This window comes from Coptis chinensis, chromosome 3, assembly GCF_015680905.1.
Source record: "Coptis chinensis isolate HL-2020 chromosome 3, ASM1568090v1, whole genome shotgun sequence".
In the NCBI taxonomy this organism is placed as follows: domain Eukaryota; kingdom Viridiplantae; phylum Streptophyta; class Magnoliopsida; order Ranunculales; family Ranunculaceae; genus Coptis; species Coptis chinensis.
This window is the reverse complement of record NC_141458.1, coordinates 48,997,032-49,020,191: the sequence shown is the minus strand read 5'-3', so window position 1 is coordinate 49,020,191 and position 23,160 is coordinate 48,997,032. Positions and strand designations below refer to the sequence as shown.

General features: G+C 38.8%; 3 protein-coding genes across 6 annotated transcripts; 1 reads left to right on the top strand and 2 right to left on the bottom strand.

The window, feature by feature from the left end:
• Nucleotides 1–5,900: 5,900 nt before the first annotated feature.
• LOC147509872 (putative LRR receptor-like serine/threonine-protein kinase At2g24230) lies at nucleotides 5,901–9,546 on the bottom strand. The gene has a single exon (XM_086602033.1). It carries the CDS (start codon nucleotides 8,723–8,725, stop codon nucleotides 6,152–6,154), a length of 2,574 nt encoding a protein of 857 aa, XP_086458159.1. The 5' UTR covers nucleotides 8,726–9,546; the 3' UTR covers nucleotides 5,901–6,151.
• A 1,114-nt stretch (nucleotides 9,547–10,660) lies between these two features.
• Nucleotides 10,661–11,913, top strand: LOC147509871 (uncharacterized). The gene is made up of 2 exons (XM_086597941.1): nucleotides 10,661–10,832; nucleotides 11,390–11,913. Exons 1-2 carry the CDS (start codon nucleotides 10,661–10,663, stop codon nucleotides 11,911–11,913), a joined length of 696 nt encoding a protein of 231 aa, XP_086454067.1.
• A 6,445-nt stretch (nucleotides 11,914–18,358) lies between these two features.
• On the bottom strand, nucleotides 18,359–21,855 carry LOC147509870 (sodium/proton antiporter 1-like). 4 transcript variants are annotated; one of them, XM_086599263.1, is made up of 8 exons: nucleotides 21,744–21,855; nucleotides 21,378–21,431; nucleotides 21,170–21,273; nucleotides 20,730–20,850; nucleotides 19,938–19,999; nucleotides 19,545–19,847; nucleotides 18,680–18,875; nucleotides 18,359–18,443 (listed from the first exon to the last, which is right to left on the bottom strand). In XM_086599263.1, exons 3-8 carry the CDS (start codon nucleotides 21,244–21,246, stop codon nucleotides 18,423–18,425), a joined length of 780 nt encoding a protein of 259 aa, XP_086455389.1. In that variant the 5' UTR covers nucleotides 21,247–21,273; nucleotides 21,378–21,431; nucleotides 21,744–21,855; the 3' UTR covers nucleotides 18,359–18,422. The 4 variants fall into 4 exon arrangements, with proteins under 4 accessions (XP_086455389.1, XP_086455387.1, XP_086455388.1 ...); XM_086599262.1 differs by having other exon boundaries at nucleotides 18,371–18,573; XM_086599261.1 differs by having other exon boundaries at nucleotides 18,368–18,875.
• Nucleotides 21,856–23,160: the final 1,305 nt, after the last annotated feature.

Below are 23,160 nucleotides of genomic sequence, written 5' to 3'. Positions count from 1 at the left end.
ATCTCCATGCCCGAGATCTTCTTGGCTCCACCTAAGTCTTTCATCTCAAACTCAGAGCTAAGTTGAGATTTCAATTTGTCAATCTCCACCATGCTTTTGGAAGCAATAAGCATGTCATCCACATAAAGCAGGAGATAGATGAAGTCATTACCACGAAGCCTTCTAAAGTAGACACAGCAGTCATACTTACTTCGGGTGTACTCATGTTGCATCATGAATGTGTCAAAGCGCTTGTACCATTGCCTGGGCGATTGCTTTAACCCATACAGTGACCGATTCAATTTGCATACATGATCTTCTTTCTCAGCAACAACAAACCCTTCAGGTTGTCTCATATAGATCTCTTCCTCCAAGTCCCCATGCAAGAAAGCAGTTTTCACATCAAGTTGCTCTAACTCCAAGTCGAAGTGAGCAACTAAACTCAATAACACACCAATGGAAGTATGTTTGACCACCGGGGAAAATACCTCATTGTAGTCGACTCCTTCCTTCTGTGAGAAACCCTTTGCTACTACTCTTGCCTTGTACCAAGTACTGTCAGACTCAGGAATGATCTCTTTCTTTCTGAACACCCATTTATCTTGCCGATAGTCCTTTTGCCCTTTGGCAAAAAACTAGGTCCCATGTGTGATTTTTATCAAGAGACTCCATCTCTTGTTGCATAAAGAACCAACCAATCTCTCTCTCAGAATGAGCATCTCTAACGGCTTTCTTGAAACTATCCGCTCATCATCTTCGATATTCGGTCGTATGCCACTAAATCCACGACCATAGTGTTTCACCCGACTTCGTGTCCATACTTGTGCACTTCTTTAACTTGTCTCTTTGGCCTGTGGTCACCCAATACAAGTTGTGGATGCTCTTGCTCTTCTTCCTGTTCTTTGTGGGTTCCATGATTTGGTACCTTATCATGAACCAACCCGGTCATCTCACACATCGGAACAACTCAAGCTTAGTGCTTGAACTTCTATAGACTCACCATTCTACCCACTCTTTCCTCTGCTTCGAAGATAACACGGAAGTCTCATCAAACGTAACATCTCTCACGACCGGGGAACTTGCGTTCTTCTAGACACCACAATCTGTATCCCTTTTACCCCATTTTGCGGCTTCCAAGAATATGGCTTTCTTAGCTCTAGGATCTAGCTTGCTCTCCCTTACATGGTAGTAAGCAGTCGATCCAAACACTCGCAAAATACTATAGTCAGCTGGGTTACCTGACCACACCTCATAAGGTGTCTTGCAATCTATATCTGGAATTGGTGACCTATTATACAGGTAACACGTCATGGACACTGCATCTGCCCAATACTCTTTGCCTAGACTGACATTAGACAACAAACATCTCGCTCTTTCAAGCAAGGTTCTATTCATCCTCTCTGCCATTCCATTCATTGCGTGTTCCCCGATCGGTATCCGATTCCGGCAATTCCATGTTGCGCACAAAACTCTTGGAAGGACCCATAGGTATATTCTGTACCATTGTCAGACCGTAATGCCTTTACCTTCCTATCTGTGCGATTCTTAACCCTTGCCTTCCACTTCTTAAATGTCTCAAACACTTCATCTTTTATTTTCATCATATACACCCACACATAGCGGGTATGATCATCAATGAATGAGACATAATAGCGGTTACCTCCTTTTGAAGCCACTCTGTAGGGTCCCCAAACATCCGATATGCACATAGTTAAGGATGCCCGGTGGTCGTGTGCTTGCTTGACTTGAACTTGACTCTACACTGCTTCTCATAGACGCAATGCTCACAGAAACCCATACTTGGCTTCTTCAAGTCTTTCAAAAACCCTCGCTTGCACAACTCAGACAAACCCTTTTCACTCATATGCCCTAGTCGCACATGCCACATCTTAGTGCATTCAGAATCATCACTACATGCACCCACTGCTACATCGCCTATCACTGTACTACCCATCAAAGTATACAAGGTTCCATGTCTTTGACCCTTCATAACTGTTAAAGAGCCACTGACAATCTTTAGGACTCCACCTTCGCCCACAAACTTGTGGCCTTTGGAATCCAAGGTACCAAGAGAAATAAGGTTTTTCTTTAGCTCAGGGACAGCCTCACATCAGTTAAAGTCCTCATTATACCATCATGCATCTTAACCCGTATAGTTCCAATTCCTACCGTCTTACAAGCAATGTCATTACCCATCAAAACGGAACCACCATTAATGCTCTCATAAGAAGTAAACCACTTTCTATTCGGGCACATATGGTAGGAACATCCGGAATCAAGAATCTACATTTCGGCCATATAGTCTTGTGTGGACACATAGAGACTCAACTTGTCCCCTTCAGAGCCTGAAGCATAACTTGCCTCAATTTTTGCCTTACCTTTCTTCTTACTATCTCTCTTGTTCTCTTTCTTCAGGTGAGGACAATTACTTGCGTAATGTCCCCTTTCATCGCAATTGTAGCACTTCACATGTGTTAAAGGCTTCTTTGACTTGGACCTAGACTTCTCATTGCTTGTAGAAGCCTTTTTCATACGACCTTCCTCTTGCCACTAGCCCCTGACCTGCATTAATGCTATTCTCTACACGTGTCTTATTCATCAACTCATAAGAAAGAAGTACACTCTGAACTTCGTCAAGATCGACGTCTTCTCTGTTCATAAATGTAGTCATTAGATGCTCATAGCTTTCTGGCAAGGAGAATATTAAACATGTCGCTTGATCCTCATCATCCATCTTCATACCAACATTCAAATAATCCGCTAGACGTCGACGGAACTCACTAACGTGCTCTTGCATCGTTGAACCATTGACCATCATGTACCGATAAAGACGCTTCTTAAGGTACATCTTGTTCGTCATGCTCTTGGTCATATACATAGACTCTAGTTTGAGCTAAATACCGGCAGCGGTATTTTCTCCCATCACACTATACATGACCTCATTGGCGAGACATAACCGGATTGATGAACAAGCCTGAAGATCGAACTCTTCCCAATCATCATTACTCATACTCGCCGCCTTAGATTTAATCCCCTTTAAAGCCTTGTGCAAACCTTGTTGGATGAGGATGTCCTTTACTTGGACTTGCCAAATCCCAAAGTTATTCTTCCCATTAAACTTCTCTACTTCAAACCTTGCGTTTGACATCTTGGGAGCCATCTTTCAAGTTACACACAATAACCCAAAAAAAAACAGTTTCACCTCGGAATTTAATCGAACACCTTGTCTACACAAATTTCGAGCACTAAACTCAAAATCTTAGGTCGTATACCTACGCTCCGATACCAATTGTTGTGAATAAAAAACTGCGGAAACAACGTTACTCACAACAAACGGATCAATCCAACACAAGGATCGATCCTTCTCAATAGACAAGACTTCAACACCCTCCAAGCAATCTCCCAACACTTCTCAATATCAAATAACAAGCATATAAAGTAAAACAATTAATGTAATAGAAGAACAAACCACAAGACGAGATATATCGTGGTTCGACAATTTGCATCGTCCCACATCAAGAGTTCTAAGCTTTACTAGATGTCCAGAGTAACAGACACAAGTCTCTCAATTCACTCACAAAGAATGAACCACTCAACTCACAAAGAATTGCTCTTTGTAATCTCTTTCTTTCTTGGTTTTGGAAAAAGTTAGGTTTTCCAAAACCTTGATTTTGTTTTTTATACCAAAAACAAATTTCATTATTATTAGCGAGGCCCACGAAAAACTTGTCTTGGGGTGCGTCTCTCTCTCGAGCCGGTGGCACTTTTGTCTCCGTGCTCTTGGGCACAGTGTGCTCTCTCTAAAAGCGGGTGGCTCTTGACTCCGGCTCTTGGGCAAAGTGTGCTCGCCTCGGAGGCGCAGTCGCCTCGGAAATAGAAAAAAAAAAAAAAAAAAAAAAAAAAAACAACCCTTTTTCTCTACACCATGAATATAAAATCATAAGGAAGCTTTGAAGACCTTTGATCACTCTCTCGAAGAGCGCCACGCAATTGTATCACTGCTTCTTCCCCATTCTCACAACATACATTCGACAGTTGCACCCAGTTTCTTAAGAGCAAAAATGGCTATCTTGCGTAACAACTTTTGAAGGCAATACGGAGTCAAGTATATTAATAATCCCTTTATAAAGAAAATAGTGAGATCTGTACAGTTAATAAGCAATTAAAAATGTATAGAGTGAAGCAACATTCTTGGCAGCCTCTTGTCATGACCAAGCTGTTCCCAGAAGCATGACTGTGTGGCGCTAGAGCGATAGAATTTGCCCAAGTCAACTTGGAGTAAGAAAAAAAAAATGAAAAATCAAAACATTCGAGTTTATTGATGTGCTCAGAACTGAATTGAGTTTCTAATTCAACTGTTGGACTGGTCTGGGCATTATCAAGAAATAGATATTGCTCTAGTTCGACTGTTTTGTATCTCAGTATCCGTGTCTCTGAGGAATTTTAATGCAATATTTTTTTAAATTATCAATGGAATGTTGCTGGACTTCACAGTTGTTAATTTGTGTAAACTGTAAAGCGCTGAACAACACTTACAGCAACAGTCCTGAGTGAGTTTTCTACTTTAGAAACAGATATGACTTTAATTGTGTCGAGCATCACTTACTTTGATTGCTGAAGTCAGTAATGTAAGGTCTTTATTTCTGGCGCTATTTGACTGTTATAAATCCTTTCTTATTAAACTTTTGTGTCTGTTCATCAGTAATGTAAGGTCTTTATTTCTGGCGCTATTTGACTGTTATAAATCCTTTCTTATTAAACTTTTGTGTCCGTTCAGACCCAGAATACAAATTGAAGGCCCTAAGAACAAATTTCTCCCCCCAACCGAATGTAAGTAAATTGTTATATTTATACAAATTGCACACCATGTAAAGCTGATCTAACCAGGTAGTCCCGTAGTTCACTACTTTTTGGTATTATAAAAAAAAAAATAATGCATATAAGATAAACAATTAATTGAATCCTAAATATTTAAACTAATACCTAATATTTAAAATAGTTAATCCAAACTAATTATTTACTTGAGAATTAGTCACTACACTTGATACGTGTTTTGGATTACGTGCAGAAGACACTACTTGCATATTCACCGTTTTATCCGTATGAAATTGTCAATCGAAGTCGCTCATTCGGTACTTAACTACATATTGATGAGTATTAGTCGGTGCGGCATCCTCGTCTTCTACTTTCGCGGCTTCTTCTCCCTCTACATTTTCTTGTTCTATGTCATCGCCAATGTCGTTTGTGTAATGCCAATATTCATCATCACCGACGAAAGGTTGAAAATCATTAGGATCCATAGGAAAATTTCAAGAGTTTCAGTAGTTTTTCTTTTGTTTTTTTGCTTAGGACAGGAGAAGGGAGCCGCGTGGTTTTGAAAGATTATAAGGATATAGCAAACGGTGTATCGAACACCGCATGGGTTTGGCCCTGTGCTTTGGGCTTCTCTGGCGCAGTGTTGCAAACGCAGCGTCGTATTTGGACTTATTTGGCGCAGTGTTGCGAATGCAGTGTGGGCTTATGCTCGCGGTTTATCCAAAACATTGTGGTTTGGTGTCGAATCTTTGATGTCTGGGTTGAAGATGTTTGGTGTTTGTTTGGTTTGGTCCAAAAATTTAGTGTTTTTGAGGTCTCACCATTAAAGATGCTCTTACTAAAGCTTAGGATGTCCTCACGCTAATGACAGCAACTTTTGGTCGTACTCTAGATATGCTTCCCTCGTGCAACAGACTAGCATAGAAAGGATGAGTTAAGAACTACTTTGCCCGTAACATCTCCATGGGTGTGTGCAAATAATTCTGGTTGTGATACACCACAATGCAACAAACATCTCCATGGTTTAAACAACACAGGAAAGTAAAACGATACAGATCCATCTATTCGATTTACTGATGTATGGAGTCCCAGAGAAATCATATAGATAAAGGAAAAGGGGAAATCTGATCGAAACTACGAGAGTACGTACCTGGAATACATTACATCCCCAAGGATCAAAATTCTTGGTGTACATAAGAGTTGACGCTTATCTACTCCTACAAGAAATGCTATGGAGACCAAAACAATCGCTAAGGTCAACTGTACACTACATACTAGAAGCCAGCATTAAAAGACTATACAAAAGTTGAGGAACATAGAGGCAAACCCCAATTCTGCATTTTCTCTATCTTCTTTTTTATGCATTCACAACAGGTTCAATGTCTTTCAGCAGCCCAACTATCTGCTGCATGGTTGGCCTCTTTGTAGGCAAATCAGCAGTACATAGATACCCAATCCTCAGGGCCTCCTCCAGGTGGTTCTCAGGGCCTGAGCCTCTTATCTTAGGATCGATTGCTCTCGAACTCTGCTTCTTCCTGACTAGTCCTCTCACCCAACCAACCAAATCCGATTCTTTCTCATCTGGATATTCATCTCCTACGGTTTTCTTCCCAGTAATAAGCTCCAATAGAATCACCCCGAATCCATAAACATCAGATTTTGGTGTCAGAGAACCAGTTTGGGGCTCTGACAATTCTGGAGGCATGTAGCCTGGTGATCCACGAGTGATCTCTTCTTCAATACCACTTCCAAATATTTTAGCCAGTCCGAAATCTGAGAGTCTTGGTTCCAGAGTCGAATCAAGATAGACACTACTAGCCTTAACATCTCGGTGAATAATTGGAGGACAGCAACCATGGTGAAGGAAGGCCAATGCGCGTGCAGCGCCGAGTGCAATTTTGTGTCTAAATCTCCAAGTGGTTAGTAGTCCTTCGGAACCAACATGCTGAGTCCCCACATTTTTATCTTCTTCCCATGTATCATTACTCCAATCCTCAGTAGTTTGGATACCAAGAGGTAGATCATGGAGCAAATTCTGTAAATTTCCATTTTCCATGTACTCATAGATTGCAATTCTCTGATATCCGGCTATGCAATATCCAGTCAATGGAACTAAATTTGGGTGTTTGATGTGGCCAAGGTATTCGAGCTCCCTAGCGGCTTCGTCGTCTGTCATGGTTGACCCACGGACCAAAACCTTTACAGCTACATGGATTCCCCCTGGTAGGAAACCTCTATAAACTGGGCCAAATCTACCTTCTGCCAGCAAAGTTCCTCTATCAAAGTGTGACGTTGCAGACAAGAGGTCAGCAAAGGTAATATTCAGCAATGGCTTCTCAAAGATTACTACTGGAACTGATGTTGCAAGCTTTACATCTGCAACCCAAGTGGTCGAATCTGTCTGGAATGAAAAGGGGCCTGAAATGCTTGTTTCTTCTTTGTATGAAACCTGCTTAACCACCCACCTTCTAGTTTTTCTTCTACACCCAAACACTAGGCAGACCAAACCAACCAGAAAACAGATAAGTGAGAGTGTTATAGCCAAGGCAAGCTTGAACCCTTCATGTTTAGTTGCCTTTTTTCTAAATAAACCTGGGTTTGCAGCAATGGGACAATCGTCTACTGCTCCAACAAATGAGGTTTGAAAGGCTTTTGGTGAGAACTCTGAAGCGCAGAAAGTTAGGTTGTTGTAAGAGAAGTTGAACTTCTTCATATGGGGTAGTCTTTCTAGCAGAGGAAGTGGTATAGCTCCTGTTAAATTGTTAAGGGAAAGGTCTAAAACAACGAGATTCTTGAAACCCAGCTGAGGAATTCGTCCACTGAGATGGTTTTCGGACAGGTCTAGTGTACTTAAGCTACTCAACTGAGAGATTTCAGTGGGAATTTTTCCTATGAGACCAGTCTTGGACATGTTGAGATATTCTAAGTTTGAAAGCTTATGGAGTTGCAGAAATTCCTGTCTGGAAAATCTATTGTGGGCAAGATTAAGGTGTTTGAGAATCTGCGCATCATTCAAATCATGAAACATTCTACCACTGATTTGATTTTCAGAAACATCAAGATAAACCAATCTAGACCAGCTGAAGCTTGAATTGAAATGTACCTGAGAAATGTGACCCTGAAACTGGTTTCTGCTCAAGTCAATAACCTCTAATGGCTCCAGAAAGACTCCCGTAAGAGGACCTTGAAACAAATTGTTGGAAATATTCAGATAAGTCATGGATTTCAACACCGAAAAGTCGGAAGACCTTCCACGAATTTCATTTCCAGCAAGGTCTAAACTCTTAAGCTTTGACAATGCAGCACCAAAGCCATCTGGAACTGTTCCATTAAGCTGATTCAAGGACAGGTCAATTGAAACAAGATTTTGACAGTTGAGAATACCATCTGGGATATTCCCTGCAAACCCATTACCACGAAGTCCAAGATGTTGTAGACTCAATAGAGAGCTTATGGATGCCGGAATGTCACCGTATAAATTGTTGAAGGAAAGATCAAGACGCTCAAGAACACCAAAATTACCAATATTGCTTGGAACACTCCCAGATATCTGATTACACGAGAGGTTAAGGTACTTCAGACTAGTACCCAAACTCCAGAAATCCGATGACAAACCCGTGATTTTGTTATTGCTCAAATCCAAAGTTCGAAGCATGCTGAGCTTTCCAACAGTGGTTTCAGGTATTACACCAGAGAGCCCCATTCCAGATGCCACTAACCCAATAACACTTTGCTGTTTGGCATCACAAAAAACACCTTCCCATAAACAAACAGAAGCAGAATTATTCATGTTTGAGGAAGTTGCACTAACCCCCATTTTTCGAAAGAAAACAGACACAAAATATCCATCTGTATTAGCTTGTTGGGAAACCGAAGTTCTAAATAACAGTATGAGAACTAGAACGGAACCAAAGAAACAACCACAACCCATTTGAGCAACTGTAAGAAAACCAACTCAATGATTCTATATCAAGTACTTGACAGAATTGGTTTTTTGGTTGAATGTTTTTGCAGTATTGTTTGACTTGTGTTACCACCTTCAACAAGTCAAAACCAGCATCATTTTTGACAAGACTGGTAATGGAGATAAAGTAGTAGTTTGGACTAGATTACAAGAATCCATGAAAACTAATCCGTACTATAAACAAACATGGTGTAAGTTGAAAATCACTATTCAGCAGAAAATGAGAATTATCTTCTGCTCTGTATAAAAAATGAGAACGTGAACTCACCTTGTCCAGTTCTACAGTTTCATATATGAATGCAAACAAACTCGGCTTCTTTTGTCTCTTCTTGACTCTTGAGAATATGAGATGCTCCGAACTTATTTTATGCAAATGAAACAAAAAGAGCTGCACACTCACTCAGGTAAGAGAGAGATGGATGTGCGTATTGAAACTTTGAAAGAGAGAAAGAAAAGGATAGTGGTCACTCAAGAAAAACTTTATGTTTCATAAATGGAAGGTTAGATACAAATGTTTTAGGTGGTGAAATTTAAGAGATCTGCTGGCTGGATTTTAATGACTCCTGCATGTAGATCATATTTACTGCAAGTAGTATATGTTTGATTTCTTTCCAAACATGAAAACAATTGCCAAAAAACATTATGCTATAGTATCTATTTTCTAATGGATGTTTCTTTGTTATATGACTTTGTACCAACTTAAGAAGAATAAGAATAATCTAATCACCAATCTTTTATGCTCTTTTGGTATGGAATCAAGTCAATCAACATATCATAGGGAAGCTTTGTTTGGCCTTTGAACTGACTTTTTTCACACTGGCCAAAAGCAAGAAAGATAGCATTTATACGTTCACCGCACGTCTGATTTTTTTTAACATAGAAAATTTGCCCTCAGCTGTGAAAAAAATAAAAAATGGTCATATAGTCAATCCTTCTACAGTAAAAGTATAACAAAACTTGGGTGGGTTGCTGACTTCTCTGTGTTTCACAGGACATACCCTCATTATGTGAACGAGAGACACACCCCCGAATGGTCGGTCTCGTGAGGCGAAGGCGCTGCCGCAAGCACCTCACAATTTTTAATGCTATGGATCTAATTAGCGCCAATGCACTGTACTCGCGGTAATTAACTAGAGCTAGAATGGATATCTTTTTTCCCAACTTCACCGAATAGACATGTATGAGAGCAAGCTAGATCCACGTACGGATTTGAAATAAACCTCATAATCAAATGATTGAGAAAATTCTATCTAGAAAGATTGAAATCCATTTACTAATCAGATTCCGCTGCCCACTTGAGAATTTGGCCTCTATAAAGTAACATACAAAATGTGTAAGTTACATAAATATACACTATCTAATCCTTACTGATACACGCTGTTTTATTGAACAAATTTCCCTTGGCCGTGCATGGATCGGAGATATTCATTTTACACTAAACATTAACAGTCAAATTTGATTACTTGCAAAAGAGAATAGTAAAATACTAAGAGCATCATCAACGCGTTGTGATATTTCATTGTGACACATCAACACTTTTAAGGGATGAAAATGGTTAAAATTAGTTCAAGTATCAACGCGAAATGACAAAATTTCTTGTTTCCATTTCGCACTGCACAAATTGTCCCATCCATAATTTATTTTTTATAAACGGCACAAGTTGTTCCGTCCATCAATTCCCTCCATTTTTATGGCGCCAACCCATTTTCGCGCCCATCGTTTCCCTCCACTTTCTACGCTATATATCACAGGTGAAGAATCCATCATTTCTTCATCTCCTCTCATCAATCAAACTTTTTATATTTTGTCATAGGTTCTAATAGTCATAATAGCAATTGGTGTGAAAGAGTAAGTGAACTAATTTTCGACGACGATGATGAAAATACCGCAATCGTTTAACAAATGCAAAGTGATACAGTTATAGTGGCGTCAATGATTCCGGCTTTCAACGCTTTATCTGTACCAAAATGGGATGGATCTGTTGATGATAGAGAATACACTAACCACGATCGTGTTGGTGCGCATGAACGGTTGGTGGTTGATTATTTTGCTGCTAGACCAACTTATAAAGTAGGTAAGTTTAAATTAAGAGGTTTCGTATGAGAAGACCACTTTTAAACAGTATATTGGAAGTTGTCACTAATTTTGATGATTATTTTAAGCCTTCTTGTGATGCTCTTGGTTTGTCTGGGGTTTCGGGTTTGGTAAAAATGACAGCTGCAATATAGATGTTTGCTTATGGTTGTCCAGCTGATTCAATGGATCACTGGATAAAACTTGCTGAGAGTACGGCCCGAGAATCACTTCATCATTTATGCAATGCAGTTGTCAACTGTTTTGAAGAATAGTACCTGAGAAGCCCAACGGAAGAAGATGTAACACGTTTGCTTGCAGTAGGTGAAAAACGCGGTTGGCCAGGAATGTTGGGTAGTTTAGACTGTATGCACTGGGTATAGAAAAATTGTCCAACTACGTGGTATGAAACTCATTTGGGCCATGCTAGAAAAGCAACTGTGATTTTAGAAGCAGTTGTAAACCAGGAGCTATGGTTTTGGCACGCATACTTTGGAATAGCTAGATCGTGTAATGATCTTAATATGTTAAATACTTCTCATTTATTTGATAATTTAGTCAGAGGAACAGCTCCAGCTTGTGTTTATCAAATTAATAACAATCCTTACAACATGGGCTACTACCCTGCTGATGGAATATATCCACCATGGGCTACACTTATTCAAACAATCCCATCTCCTGCTACTCCTATGGATACTAACTTTGCAAAAGCACAAGAAACAGCTCGTAAAGATGTGGAACGTGGTTTTGGTGTTTTACAAGCGAGATTTGCAATTGTTAGCAGGCCTACTCGTCAGTGGGACAGAGGAGCTATATCCCGTATAATGAAGACATGTATTATACTTCACAACATGATTGTTGAGAATGAACATAATGTACAACTTCCAAAGTGGAAATCACCTTCAGATGAACGGTTGCGACATGAAGTTGAGATACAAAGTAATGACTATCTGTTTGTGCAAAATATGGTAGCCATGACATTAAGTATTCGTTGTGGAGCTACTAATCAACAATTGAAGAATGATCTGGTTGAACATTATTGGGCACATTATGGTGCACGCCACAACCAAAGGAACAACTAATAAGTTTGTCAACTGTGTTTTTTAAGTGTGCTTTCTGTATTTTCTATTAACTGTACTTTCATCAAGTTTGTTTAAGTTTGATTTGTCTTAGTTGAATTTTCTGTTAACTGTGTTTTTTAAGTGTGCTTTATGTATTTTCTGTTAAGTGTACTTTTATCAAGTTTGTTTTGTTTAAATAAGATTGTGATTTGTTGAATAAGATTTGCACATACTTGAAATTAAAAACGTTACAACATACTTGGAATTAAAAACGTTATAACTAAAAATCATCATCTTCATATTCTTCATTTTCATCTCTCAGAAATGGATTGGGAAAGCGTGGTCGCTTAAGCATTACCACGAGGCCCGACTAGCACCGCTTTGTTGATCCGTAGAAAGAAAAGGACCCAAACTGTTGAGAATGATGGGTTGGAATGTATGGACTAGGAGGGGTTGGAATGTATGGAGTAAAAGAGGTTGGATAATTAGGAATAGAAGGAGCAGCAGAAATACCTTGTTCTTGTTCAACCCACTTACGATAGATAGTTGCTTCACTTGCTTGCTTAGCTTCCCAAAATGTCAATTGAATACCTCTAAACTTGCTTAGATCAAGCATCATGATATCTTGTTCTTTCTGTGCTTCAAGCCTCAATATTTCGTCTTCTTTTTCCTTTTTCATTGAGAGGAACATTTGTCGTTTTAGCTCTGTTTGTTCTTGCGGATATTTTGCGGTTGTAAGTAGATTGTCTCCTCCTCCTCCGAGTTTGTGCCATTTGGTGCGCAACTTCATCAGCATCTCTTTTCTTAAACTTTCTTCCCTTTGGCCGTTTTTCTAATCCGGGCACTTCCCTCGATGGTTGACTTTCTTCATCTAACGAAATATTGGCTATTCCAATATTGTTAGCGGTTGATCCACCACTGATGTCACCACTAACATCACTACTAGAAGTGGTTCTCTATTTTTTTTAACTACTATCACTTCTAACTTGATAGAAATAATTCCATTTTGGACTTAAAATTAAAATCTAATAACAATGCTCAAATTTAAAATATTCCTTTTGAACAGTTAAAAAAATAGTACGAGCTTGTGACATTGTCTCATCCGCATTAGTACCACTAGTATTTATTCTCAATTGTTGATCATAATAACCTTGAAATAAACTTACCGCATGTTAGATGATGTGAAAACGCGCTTGAACCAATCCACCAGTTCGTGGTTGCCCTGCATGACCAAGCTGGCTCATACGATTGTTCATTTCATCAGCAATTTTCTCAAAAAAAACATCCCTATTTTGGCCCGTTCCAACAATTTCATCTTCTGAAATAAAAATCCAACTATGACATAAAATTTCATCTTCAATAGTTGTGAAATTTTTTGAACGACCTTGAACATAGGTATGTTGGCTGTTTGAACATAGGTACATAGCCGTTAATTCCAACGGTACAAAATCGAACCGTTTGAATTTTTTATTAAAAAAAACAAAAAAATGCTGGACGACTAAAGTAGTCCCGTCCCACTCTTGGACAGGTCAAGTTGTCCCGTGCACACCATTTCTATATTCTTCACCATTTTGGCTCTAGTTTTGATAATTCTTAAAATCAAAACGATCATTTGACAACACGTTGGTGACAAAAATTGCTATAAAAATTGTCAACTATCACATTGAAAATGAAAAATGACAACGCATTGATGATGCTCTAATGTGATAGATTTTTTTTTTTTAGAATTTTGACTTAATCCCCCAAAACTATGTAGCGTTTTGACTAAACCCTCCATTTTTTAAATTATTTGAGTTTGCTCCCCACTCCGTCAATTTTGTGTGTAACAGACGTTGGTATTTTATCTATTGACCATTTTACCCTTATAATAAGATAGTTCGTTGGGTTTTATTGTTTTAACCCCCCACAAATATGTAGCGTTTTGAGTCCCCCCCCCCCCGTTGAATAGGCTTTAGAGTTTTGTAAGTTTTGTATAAACCCCCCAAAATTTAGCATCAAATTTGAGTTTATCCCTGGTCAGTTTGGGTCGGTTAACATCGGTTAAACCGTAACCCAGTTGTTTGGTTCGGGTATCGATTCAGTTGAAAATTAGTTCGGTTTGATCCGGTTCGATTCCAAAAAAGTATAAACCGGTAGGGTCAGTTCGGTTTAGACCCAAACCTGACCTGTGCACACCCCTATATGGGCGAAACTTTTTTTTTTCTCTTTAGTTTTTTTCTTTTCAATTTTACTAATGGGGTAAACTCAAATTCGATGCTAAATTTTGGAGAATTTATACAAAACTCTAAAGCTTATTGAAGGAGGGGGGTAAGTAAAAAAAACACCAAAATAATAAAACCCAATGGCTCTATCATATCATAAAGACAAAATGGTCAATAAATAAAATACCAACGTCTACTGACAAAATTGAGAGAGGAGGGGGAACTCAAATGATTTTAAAAATAGGTGGTTTAGTCAAAACACTACATAATTTTGGGAAATTAAGTCAAAATTCCCCCCTTTTTTTTACTTTAAATGTGATTGGGTTTTTTTATCTACGGTAAGATAAATGTGACAGGGTATTTCATAGATTTCTACTTGGGAGACACTTCTACAAGGAAACGAAGCTTTGTGATGATTTCAATTCATTGCGGTGGTGGAGTAACAAGGCATCAATCGACAGACAAAATTATCACTACAACATGCAGATCATGCTACCAAAAGAATTATTCAAAAACTTTACCTCAAAAGGAATATCAGAAATGTTCCATGGTGAAAGCTTACATACTTCAACATAACCAAACAATGTTGGCGTGGTCCATTGTTACAGGGGTGGGGTACAAGTGATGATGGTGATAAGTGATAACGAAGCTATTCTAAAACAATGTAACACTCGAAATTACTCTTATTTAAGAATTCACGTCGAGAGACAAATGATTATAGTATCTACACGATTACACTGCCAATTAATTCTTAACAGCTGAGGCATAAGATGCCTAAACATGTCTGTTAGTGCCTCAAATGTAAGAATTAAATAAGGTTTTGATGTTGTCAATAAATAGTCCATGTTTGAATGGGTTCGATTCTTGAGCCTCATCTTGTTGGAAGCCATTTCCATAAACATAACTTCGTGGAAATACATCTATTTTAAAATTCGTTCACGAACAGAATGTCTAGACAATTAAGGGGTGTAAAAAAGGCCCCCGGCCCCGCCATAAGGCGAAAAAAACCCTTAAATTTAAGTCATCGTCGGCCGGCTCAGCCTCATGTTTTGAGAGAATGATAAAGGCCTAGATGTAAAAGCATGATGGCCAGCCCGACCCTCAAAGGCCCTCACAAGGCCCGCATTAAGACACTCACAACTTTTCTATGTAATTTTATTTATATTTTGTTAAACAATAAGTAATTATATCAATAGCAAAATGAAAAGTATGTTTTACACAAGTTAGTGTTTTGTGTAGGCTCTTCCAACGTTACATGAAAAATCTAGTTCAAAATAACAAATTGTTTCATTGTCGGGATATGAACCAGGGTCACTTCTCCATGTATAAGCAAGAATAAAATATAAATCAGAGTGATGTGATATGATCCTTGGTATATGGTAATGAAGTTTTTAATCAACTTCAACTAATCAAACACAAATTATTCTACAACCTACAACACCACATCATACTTTTGCTCTCATATACATTTCTAATTGATTCATGGAATACATTGACACATAAAACTTAAGAACGAAACTTTTGAATTTTATTATCTTACAAATTTTAGCCAAATTATTAATTAAGTACATTAACCGAAGGCAAAATTGAGAAAACCTATTATTTAAATTAATTTATTGCGTATCAATTTAGCAAGATTCTGTAAATAAAGAGTTTGGCCCTTTCGGAAATCGTAATGGATGGGTATTCTCCCATCTGTTCAGGTGTTGGCAAGTTCTAGAACTCAAATTGTGGAGTGATTGCTTGCTTTGCCGTGTCAGCATACGAGATTGTCTTGCTTTGAGCTGCTACCGATGAGGTATTGCTCTTTTCTTGAGTTCCAACATCCTTTCGAGATACGGGTAGTGTCTCAAACTTAGATAGATCCATTCTATGGATATAGTCCGTTGATTAGCATTGTCTACTCTAAAAGGGGAAGTTTTCTTTGTTCGTAAAACTGAAAGCCCAAAAACAAGCGTCTCCTCAATTTTTCCAAAAGCCAGTCTGCATAGGCATGCCAACTCCTCAAGCGATGCTCATTAAGGCTTCTGGGTCCCAGTATTCTTGACTCAAGCTGGGGAACCTAACCTATACGAGAGCTTGGGATTGCCTTTGTGATTCAGGATTGAAGTTTGGGTTCCATGGGATAAGATAGAGAGGGTAACCCCCAAAGTTCCAAGAGCCTTTTGCCTATACCTTATTCAAGTCATCACCATTATCAAATTTGATAAAATGATAACCTTTGCCGATGGGAGTGATAAACCAATTTCCCCTAGAGTTCCTTGCTCCTTGGCATGTTGTCTGACTTTGTCTACAGGCACCTGCATCAAATCTATTCTTCCAATCAAGGAGAATTTGCAATATTGAAGCCCTCTTTCGTAAGCTGATTTGGAATTGCACATGTCTCAGTGGATGTGGATCTTTCAAAGCCTACACCTGACCAGATCTATGTTAGAACGAAGAAAATGGAATTCTGGCAGTTTGTGAAAGTGGGCAAACTACCAAAGTTGTGCAATCACTGCAAGTGTGTCGCCCATCTGGTAACTGAATGTAGGAAGCTAAAGAGCTACATGAATCAACAAGGCAAAGGAAAGAAGGTGGTTAAGGATGCAAACCCACAAGAGGCACCAAATAACTTGCGTGCTGGATATAACAGGCGAAAGAAGAAAGCGGTGAATAATGCAGAATCAAGCACTACAAAAAGAACGACTTTACCCGACTGACTATGGCTGTCGCGAAAGGTATTACCCGACAGACCAAAACTGCCGCAAGGCCGTCGGAAAATGCTCGGTCGGCATAGGCTTCCGACGGTTTTTATTGGTCAAAACAGGCCGTCGGGGTTGAAGATCTTTGCCGACGGACATTCCTACCGTTAATAACCGTTGGATATGCCGACCGGCCAAAACCGGGCGGATAGTTCTTGTCCGCCAAAGACCGTCGGATATTCCTCGCCGCTAAAACCGGCCGGATATTCCTATTTTCGTTAAAACCGGCGGATAGTTCTCATTGTTATGAAATAAATGGGTTAGACCCGAATATCACCACCGTCCGGATATGCCTACTAGCCAGTAGTTTGCTATTAGACATTTTATCCGCCGGGTATTAGTTCTTTATTTAAAAAATATATTTTTATAATAATTGTTTCGTATCCCAACATTACATTCTTTCCTCGCACCAATTACATTCTTGCAAGTTCCTACTCAAATGCTACAAACGTTAATGTATTCATAAAGAAACAATGTGTTCATAAAAAAACAAGAATAAGACATGTCGCTCACTAAGTATACATATTACTTCTTTGAAACCAAAAATCAGCACCACACCATCTCGCCTAGCAACCAGTCCTAGTAATCTCTAGTACCCTAGCAATGACTAAGCACCAATTGTTTAGCAACCTGCTGAAATTCAAAATTAGAACCGGTCACTCTAAAGCACATAGTAACGCCACCATTGAATGTCTAACCAAATTGGATCTCGACATGGGCCACTAGATCACTTGACTATCACAAGATTACTAGTAACGCCTCCTCGGGAGAGGTATTTGATATGCCTCTAATAGAAATCTACCTCTCGATCATGGAGGGAAACATAATTTCTTATGAATGAAAGTAAATTGACTAGAAATCGCCTTTCCCCGTTGAGCCTTGCCTAATATGCCATTTCTCCAATCCATCCGGCAATGCTCAATCTTCAACACATGACACAGATTGCAATGATGAGCACCATGAAAGGTGGAAAATCATCAAACTTCCATAGAAGAGCGAAAGCAACATGAAACCAAACCGGCAAATGAAAATCATGGTGAGAAGGCAAGAACTGCACAACTTGATGATAAAAATCTAAAAAGACTCCTATCTAGTATGCCTACTATTTTTCCAGATTACGATTACTCAAATGATGCAAGTGAATAACCCTAAGACTACTAGGAAGCTTACCACAATATGAATTGTGATGGAAACCGCATATATCCCGCAACCACCAAAAACGCTATCAAGAAAAAGAAAACACAAAACATGATCTAGTTTTCATTTCATTTACTATCCAAAAAAAAAAAACGGCAATCAAATTGCGCGAAAAGGATAAATGTAAAGTATAGCTAATCCATACTAGACCATGAACGTAATAAAAAATCACCGTGATAGTTTTTCATCCTCCTCGAAGATTGCTCTCTCATCAATACATCACCGATGATGACACTTAGGCCAGTTCTCATGGGGACAATGTCAAGCACTACGAGCCGCATCGCTTGAATTAGCGATTGCTATTCCAATGTCACCTTCTTAAGGGCAGGAGCATCATTCACTCCATCACCAGTCATTTCACATATATGTTTCCTCGCTTGCAAGCGTTTCACAATCTCATATTTGTGCTCTAAAACAATAAAATGCAATGAGACGCAAACTTTAAGCCCCATAAGACAAGTCAAAGTTGGTCAGAACATTAATCCCTCCATTCAATTGCAACAATGTCGTAAACACGAGGAATAACCTTTTCTTGAGTACTTGCAACATATAAGAAATCAATTAAGGCACATACAATTAAAGGAATAAAGCCAAGTAACAAATGAATAACAAGTATACTACCAATTTCCATGCACTAATACAAACCTCAACATTATGCTGCCAAAACTCAGAATCTTGAGGGAAAGATGATAAGGTGTACATTCCCATTGTCGCAGCAACCAATGGAACATTATCTATAATTGCAGATACCACCCCTATTACACTTGCAATGAGCTCAACATTAGGGATGTGGGCATCCAGATAATTAGCCAATTCTCGAAGGAGTCCTGCAGCCTCTAGGCTAGAAAGTCCCCAAATTCAAAACTGTCAGCAAATGAACAATTAAATGTAGAAGAAACAGAAAATGTATCAGTTGTATAGCTCATTTAAGAAACGGAGGAGAGAGAGAGAGAGAGGCATCTGCTAGGCGCACCTAGGCTTATAGTATACAATATCAGGAACTAGATATATATCATATAGAAATAAATGAATATTAGTTTAAAACAAAATTTGGTAGAAAATTTAAGATTATTGAGATTTAAACCACGGAAATTTCTTGCTTTTCATGAAGTGCTTGCAAACCCAAGTTTTTGAGGTTACCATTGGTAAGGGGTTCTTTCCAAACATTTTCCGGTAATTAAATATAGTGCTGAATTTCTGTTCAGTACTCTATTAATTTAAATGATAATCTTTTCAAATGTCTAAGATAGTTCAGCAATTATTACTTCAAATATTCCAAAAGTTAACTACACCCTGGGATTTAGGTGTGCTTCTGGCCTTTTCGGCCTCCGTAATCAGGTTAGACACTTAATGAGTAGGAGCACTCCAAAGTCCAAACCAGATGCATGCACAGACACTTCATTCTTATAGCAATATCGCAAGTATCCATAAAACAAAAAAATTCAACAACATAAACCAGTTGAGTGCAGTGATTGCAGAGTGCAAAATTTCCAAGAAAGTTCAATAATACCTGCAAACAGACAAAAGGATTCCAAGGAAGAAAAGGGCTCCTTGAGTATCAATGCGAGATAAAGCTTGTGGTACTTTCAACCTCTGCCTTTCAGATTCCCCATAATGAATAGCATCCGTCAAAATCCAAAGAACTCCAAGGCCAAGTAGTATACCCATGTAAGGAGGCAGACCAGTGATTGCCTTGAACACTGGAACAAACAGCAAAGCCCCAATGCCAACAGCAAAAACAAGTTGTCCTCGAGGAGCCATCTGTTCAGATGCCAAGACACTGGTAGAGTCCCGACCCTTCCCATCAACCTCGCTAAACAAAAGAATAACTAGAATAATAAGAAATCTGTTAAAAAGAAACCCAAAAAGTATGTGGATGTGTTTGGTTATCCGAGAATCATACCTAGTAAAGGACATAAGAGCCAATGGGACAGCCAGAGAAACAAAAGAAGGAATAAATAAATCCTGCAGGCCAAAAAATTACTTTAGAACGAACGAGAGAGAATTTGGATTTTGGAGTACACATTTTGAAAGTATGAAGTTATATTGGTCTTCAATTACAGATTTAGGGGCTGTAACTTCTCTCTAAATGCCTTGTGGCTGGATCAGTTTTATCTACTTCTCCATTGGATAATAAACAATTAAACAGTAAGCACCAATGACGGACTGACAGTAACCACTTAAGGATGCCAATTTGCAAGGTTACAGGAACAATTTGTCTTGATGGTTCATATCACAGTTCGGGTTTGTAACTTTAGTTACCTATAGATGGGAGAGTAGGGGTATAAGCCGTATAATGGGTATAAGCCGTATAATGTGTCTGACTGAAACTTCATCTTTAGCATTAACTTTAAGATGATTGTTAAGGGATCCTGTTTCTGGTACGGAATTCCCTACATGAGAATTATGAAGGAGAGTCAACATCCTGCATGCTCGAATCCAACCATGCCAGCTAGTGAGCCAGAGATATTAGCATCCCCAGGTTTGTGATATTTAGATAATATCATCTGGGTCGTCCTGGCACAGTCCTATTTTCTTCCTATTGTGATATTTAAAAACAAAACAAAGAAGAACAACACACAGAAAAGGAGCCAGTTGATATGAATATCCTAAAGCCTTTCCAGAAACAAAAGGGTGATAATGACTATTTTAAACCAAAAAGACCTACACTTTATTAAAAATAATTGAGAAACACCTTCATTGTTGGCAGGGTAGAGATTTGCCCATGTATCCACAGCATTATTGTGGTAACATCACCGATAGGAGTCCATGCACCACCAGCATTTGCTGCTATCACAACAACAGCTCCAAGGAACCTATTTAGATAGAAATCAAAGGGTAAACAAGTATGAAAACATTAACTTGATGAATGATCAGTGGAACTCTAGGGGAGTCTCCGCTACTTTATCTTTAAGAGTGGATCCACCAGTATGGGTCTTTAAGTTGTGGACTCAGATGAGCCAATAACAAAGCATTTATGGGGCTGTTCATTTTAAGTCCAGATTACTAATCGAAAGAATGGGAAAAAATTACTTCAAATAACACTTACAATGCTTAGAAATTACTTCAAAAATTACTTCAAAGTTTAGAAATGCTATTGACAAGAAAGTAAAACCAGTAAAGATAGATGATTACCACATCATCAAGAGCAAGTCTGAGAAGTGCAGGTTGCCTCCTATTACCACATACACCACCAACATCTGTAATCCCATTGATGAACTCCTCGTGTAGTTGCATGCCTTTGCGGAAGATCATGAACACATAAAAAGATTAAGTTAAAGAATCCTTACATAAATCAAAGATAGAAATTGGGCAGAAAGACAAGCAATTTATTATGGTTTACCTAGAATTCAACGAACCCATAACGAGAGAAGGAGTGAAGCGGCTACAACAAGCCCTGAGTGAGAGAGGGATAACAGTTTTTGGGTTATCTTTTTGTTATTTATTTATTTATTTTCCTAAAAATTAGGCGTGGGAAATGAAATTAATTTGGCGTCTGGTATTCGGAAGAGATATGCCGATGGCCCAAACTCGTAGGAGCAAATCCGACGGTTTGAAAACATTGAAAAATATTGAAACAACAGTCGGAAATTACGTAGTCTGTTGGAAATCAACAACAATTAAAACCGTCGAAATAGCCGAATCGACAATAACTCTCCCTACAACCGTCAGCCACATCTAAAACAAATGAAGTACCTAGGGAGCTTACCCAATAGATGGAAATATTATACCCGACTGACAAAATCTGCCGGGTACTTCCTACTGATGGAAACCGTTGGATATTCTTTATGGTGTATGTCGGGTAAACTCGTTTTTTTGGTAGTGAAGCAAGGTAAAAGAAACTTGGGTACCTAGGAATACTCAGGCTACCCAAGCACAACAACCTCCTTAATCTGATCCAAACCAGTTTAGAGTGCTAGCTGAGCTAGATGAGGAGGGTGAGGGCATTCAAGCTACTACTTTGGTTAATACTACACCCGCAGGGAAAGATGTCCAAGTTGTAGAAAATGTGGGCTTTGAACTTGAAGAGCTTTTCTCTAATGCTCTGAACGGTGATGCATCAAATGGTATTTTGGGCTCTATAGTTGCCGACTCTACTGATAACTCGAAGGGGTTATTCACAGAAGTGTTCATACCAAGGCCTAAAATATCGAATTCGGTGAATATTTTGGTGTACCCAAAAACCGATATATATCAGATATATCGGATATATCCATTTTTTTTTGTGACCAATTCAAACTATCTAAAATATTAGAAATATCGGTAAAAAAATATCGTAAAATATCATAAATATTGGGAATATTGGATATTTATATTAAAAAATGGTCAAAAAGTCAAACGATATATATCGCATATATCAGTTATATCGGCAATATAAAGTTTTATATCGAAAATTCTGATATATATCCGGAAAAACAGGATTCAATATTCGGTGGATATATATCGATGTCGGTGTACCAAAAAAACGATATATATCGGTGATATTTTGGGCCTTGGTTCATACTAGTTATTCTCTCGGGACATGAACAATCAGGTTCAGTCTCACCCACTACAAGTGGGAGCTCCACCAATATGAGTATATATTGAAGCACCTGAAGTGAATCAATTGCTACATGATGAAGCCTCAACAGTTCTTCGAGCACTACAACAGCAAACAATTAGCAAAGATATTATGCCACCAATCAGATGGGTTGACATGATAGAAGAAGCGGCTGAGCGGCAGCAAGAGTTTACTCCACATGCTACCTCCCCAACAAGGACCCATTCCTTGGGTGGGACGGTAAGGCACATCAGGTGATCACTCACCTTCCCACCATGAATAAATATTTATAAGTACTCTGATGAGGTGCCTTTACTGGAACATTAGAGGAATAGCAAATGATAAGTCACAGCAGAGATTAGAAAAGTTGGTAAAGCAGGGCAATCCTGAATTCATTGGTATAGCAGAGCCAAAGATAAGTCCTTCTGACCTTCCTGTCTCTTTCATTAGCTCTTTGGGTATGTGTACTCAGTTTTTTCATAATTGTAATAATAACAAGGTGCCAAATCCGTGGTTCCTGTCTCTTTCATTAGCTCTTTATTACACCACTTAAACCAGCAAATCATGGTGGAGTTTCAGGGCTCTA

Coding starts and splice junctions, on each gene's coding strand:
- LOC147509872 (XM_086602033.1), bottom strand. CDS start 8,725: ATGGGTTGTGGTTGTTTCTTTGGTTCCGTTCTAGTTCTCATACTGTTA.
- LOC147509871 (XM_086597941.1), top strand. CDS start 10,661: ATGCAAAGTGATACAGTTATAGTGGCGTCAATGATTCCGGCTTTCAAC. Junction 10,833..11,389: donor TAGACCAACTTATAAAGTAG/GTAAGTTTAAAT, acceptor TTGATAATTTAG/TCAGAGGAACAGCTCCAGCT.
- LOC147509870 (XM_086599261.1), bottom strand. CDS start 21,246: ATGGGATTACAGATGTTGGTGGTGTATGTGGTAATAGGAGGCAACCTG. Junction 20,000..20,729: donor CTACCCTGCCAACAATGAAG/GTGTTTCTCAAT, acceptor TTTGGCCTGCAG/GATTTATTTATTCCTTCTTT. Junction 19,848..19,937: donor GCTCTTATGTCCTTTACTAG/GTATGATTCTCG, acceptor TCTTTTGTTTAG/CGAGGTTGATGGGAAGGGTC.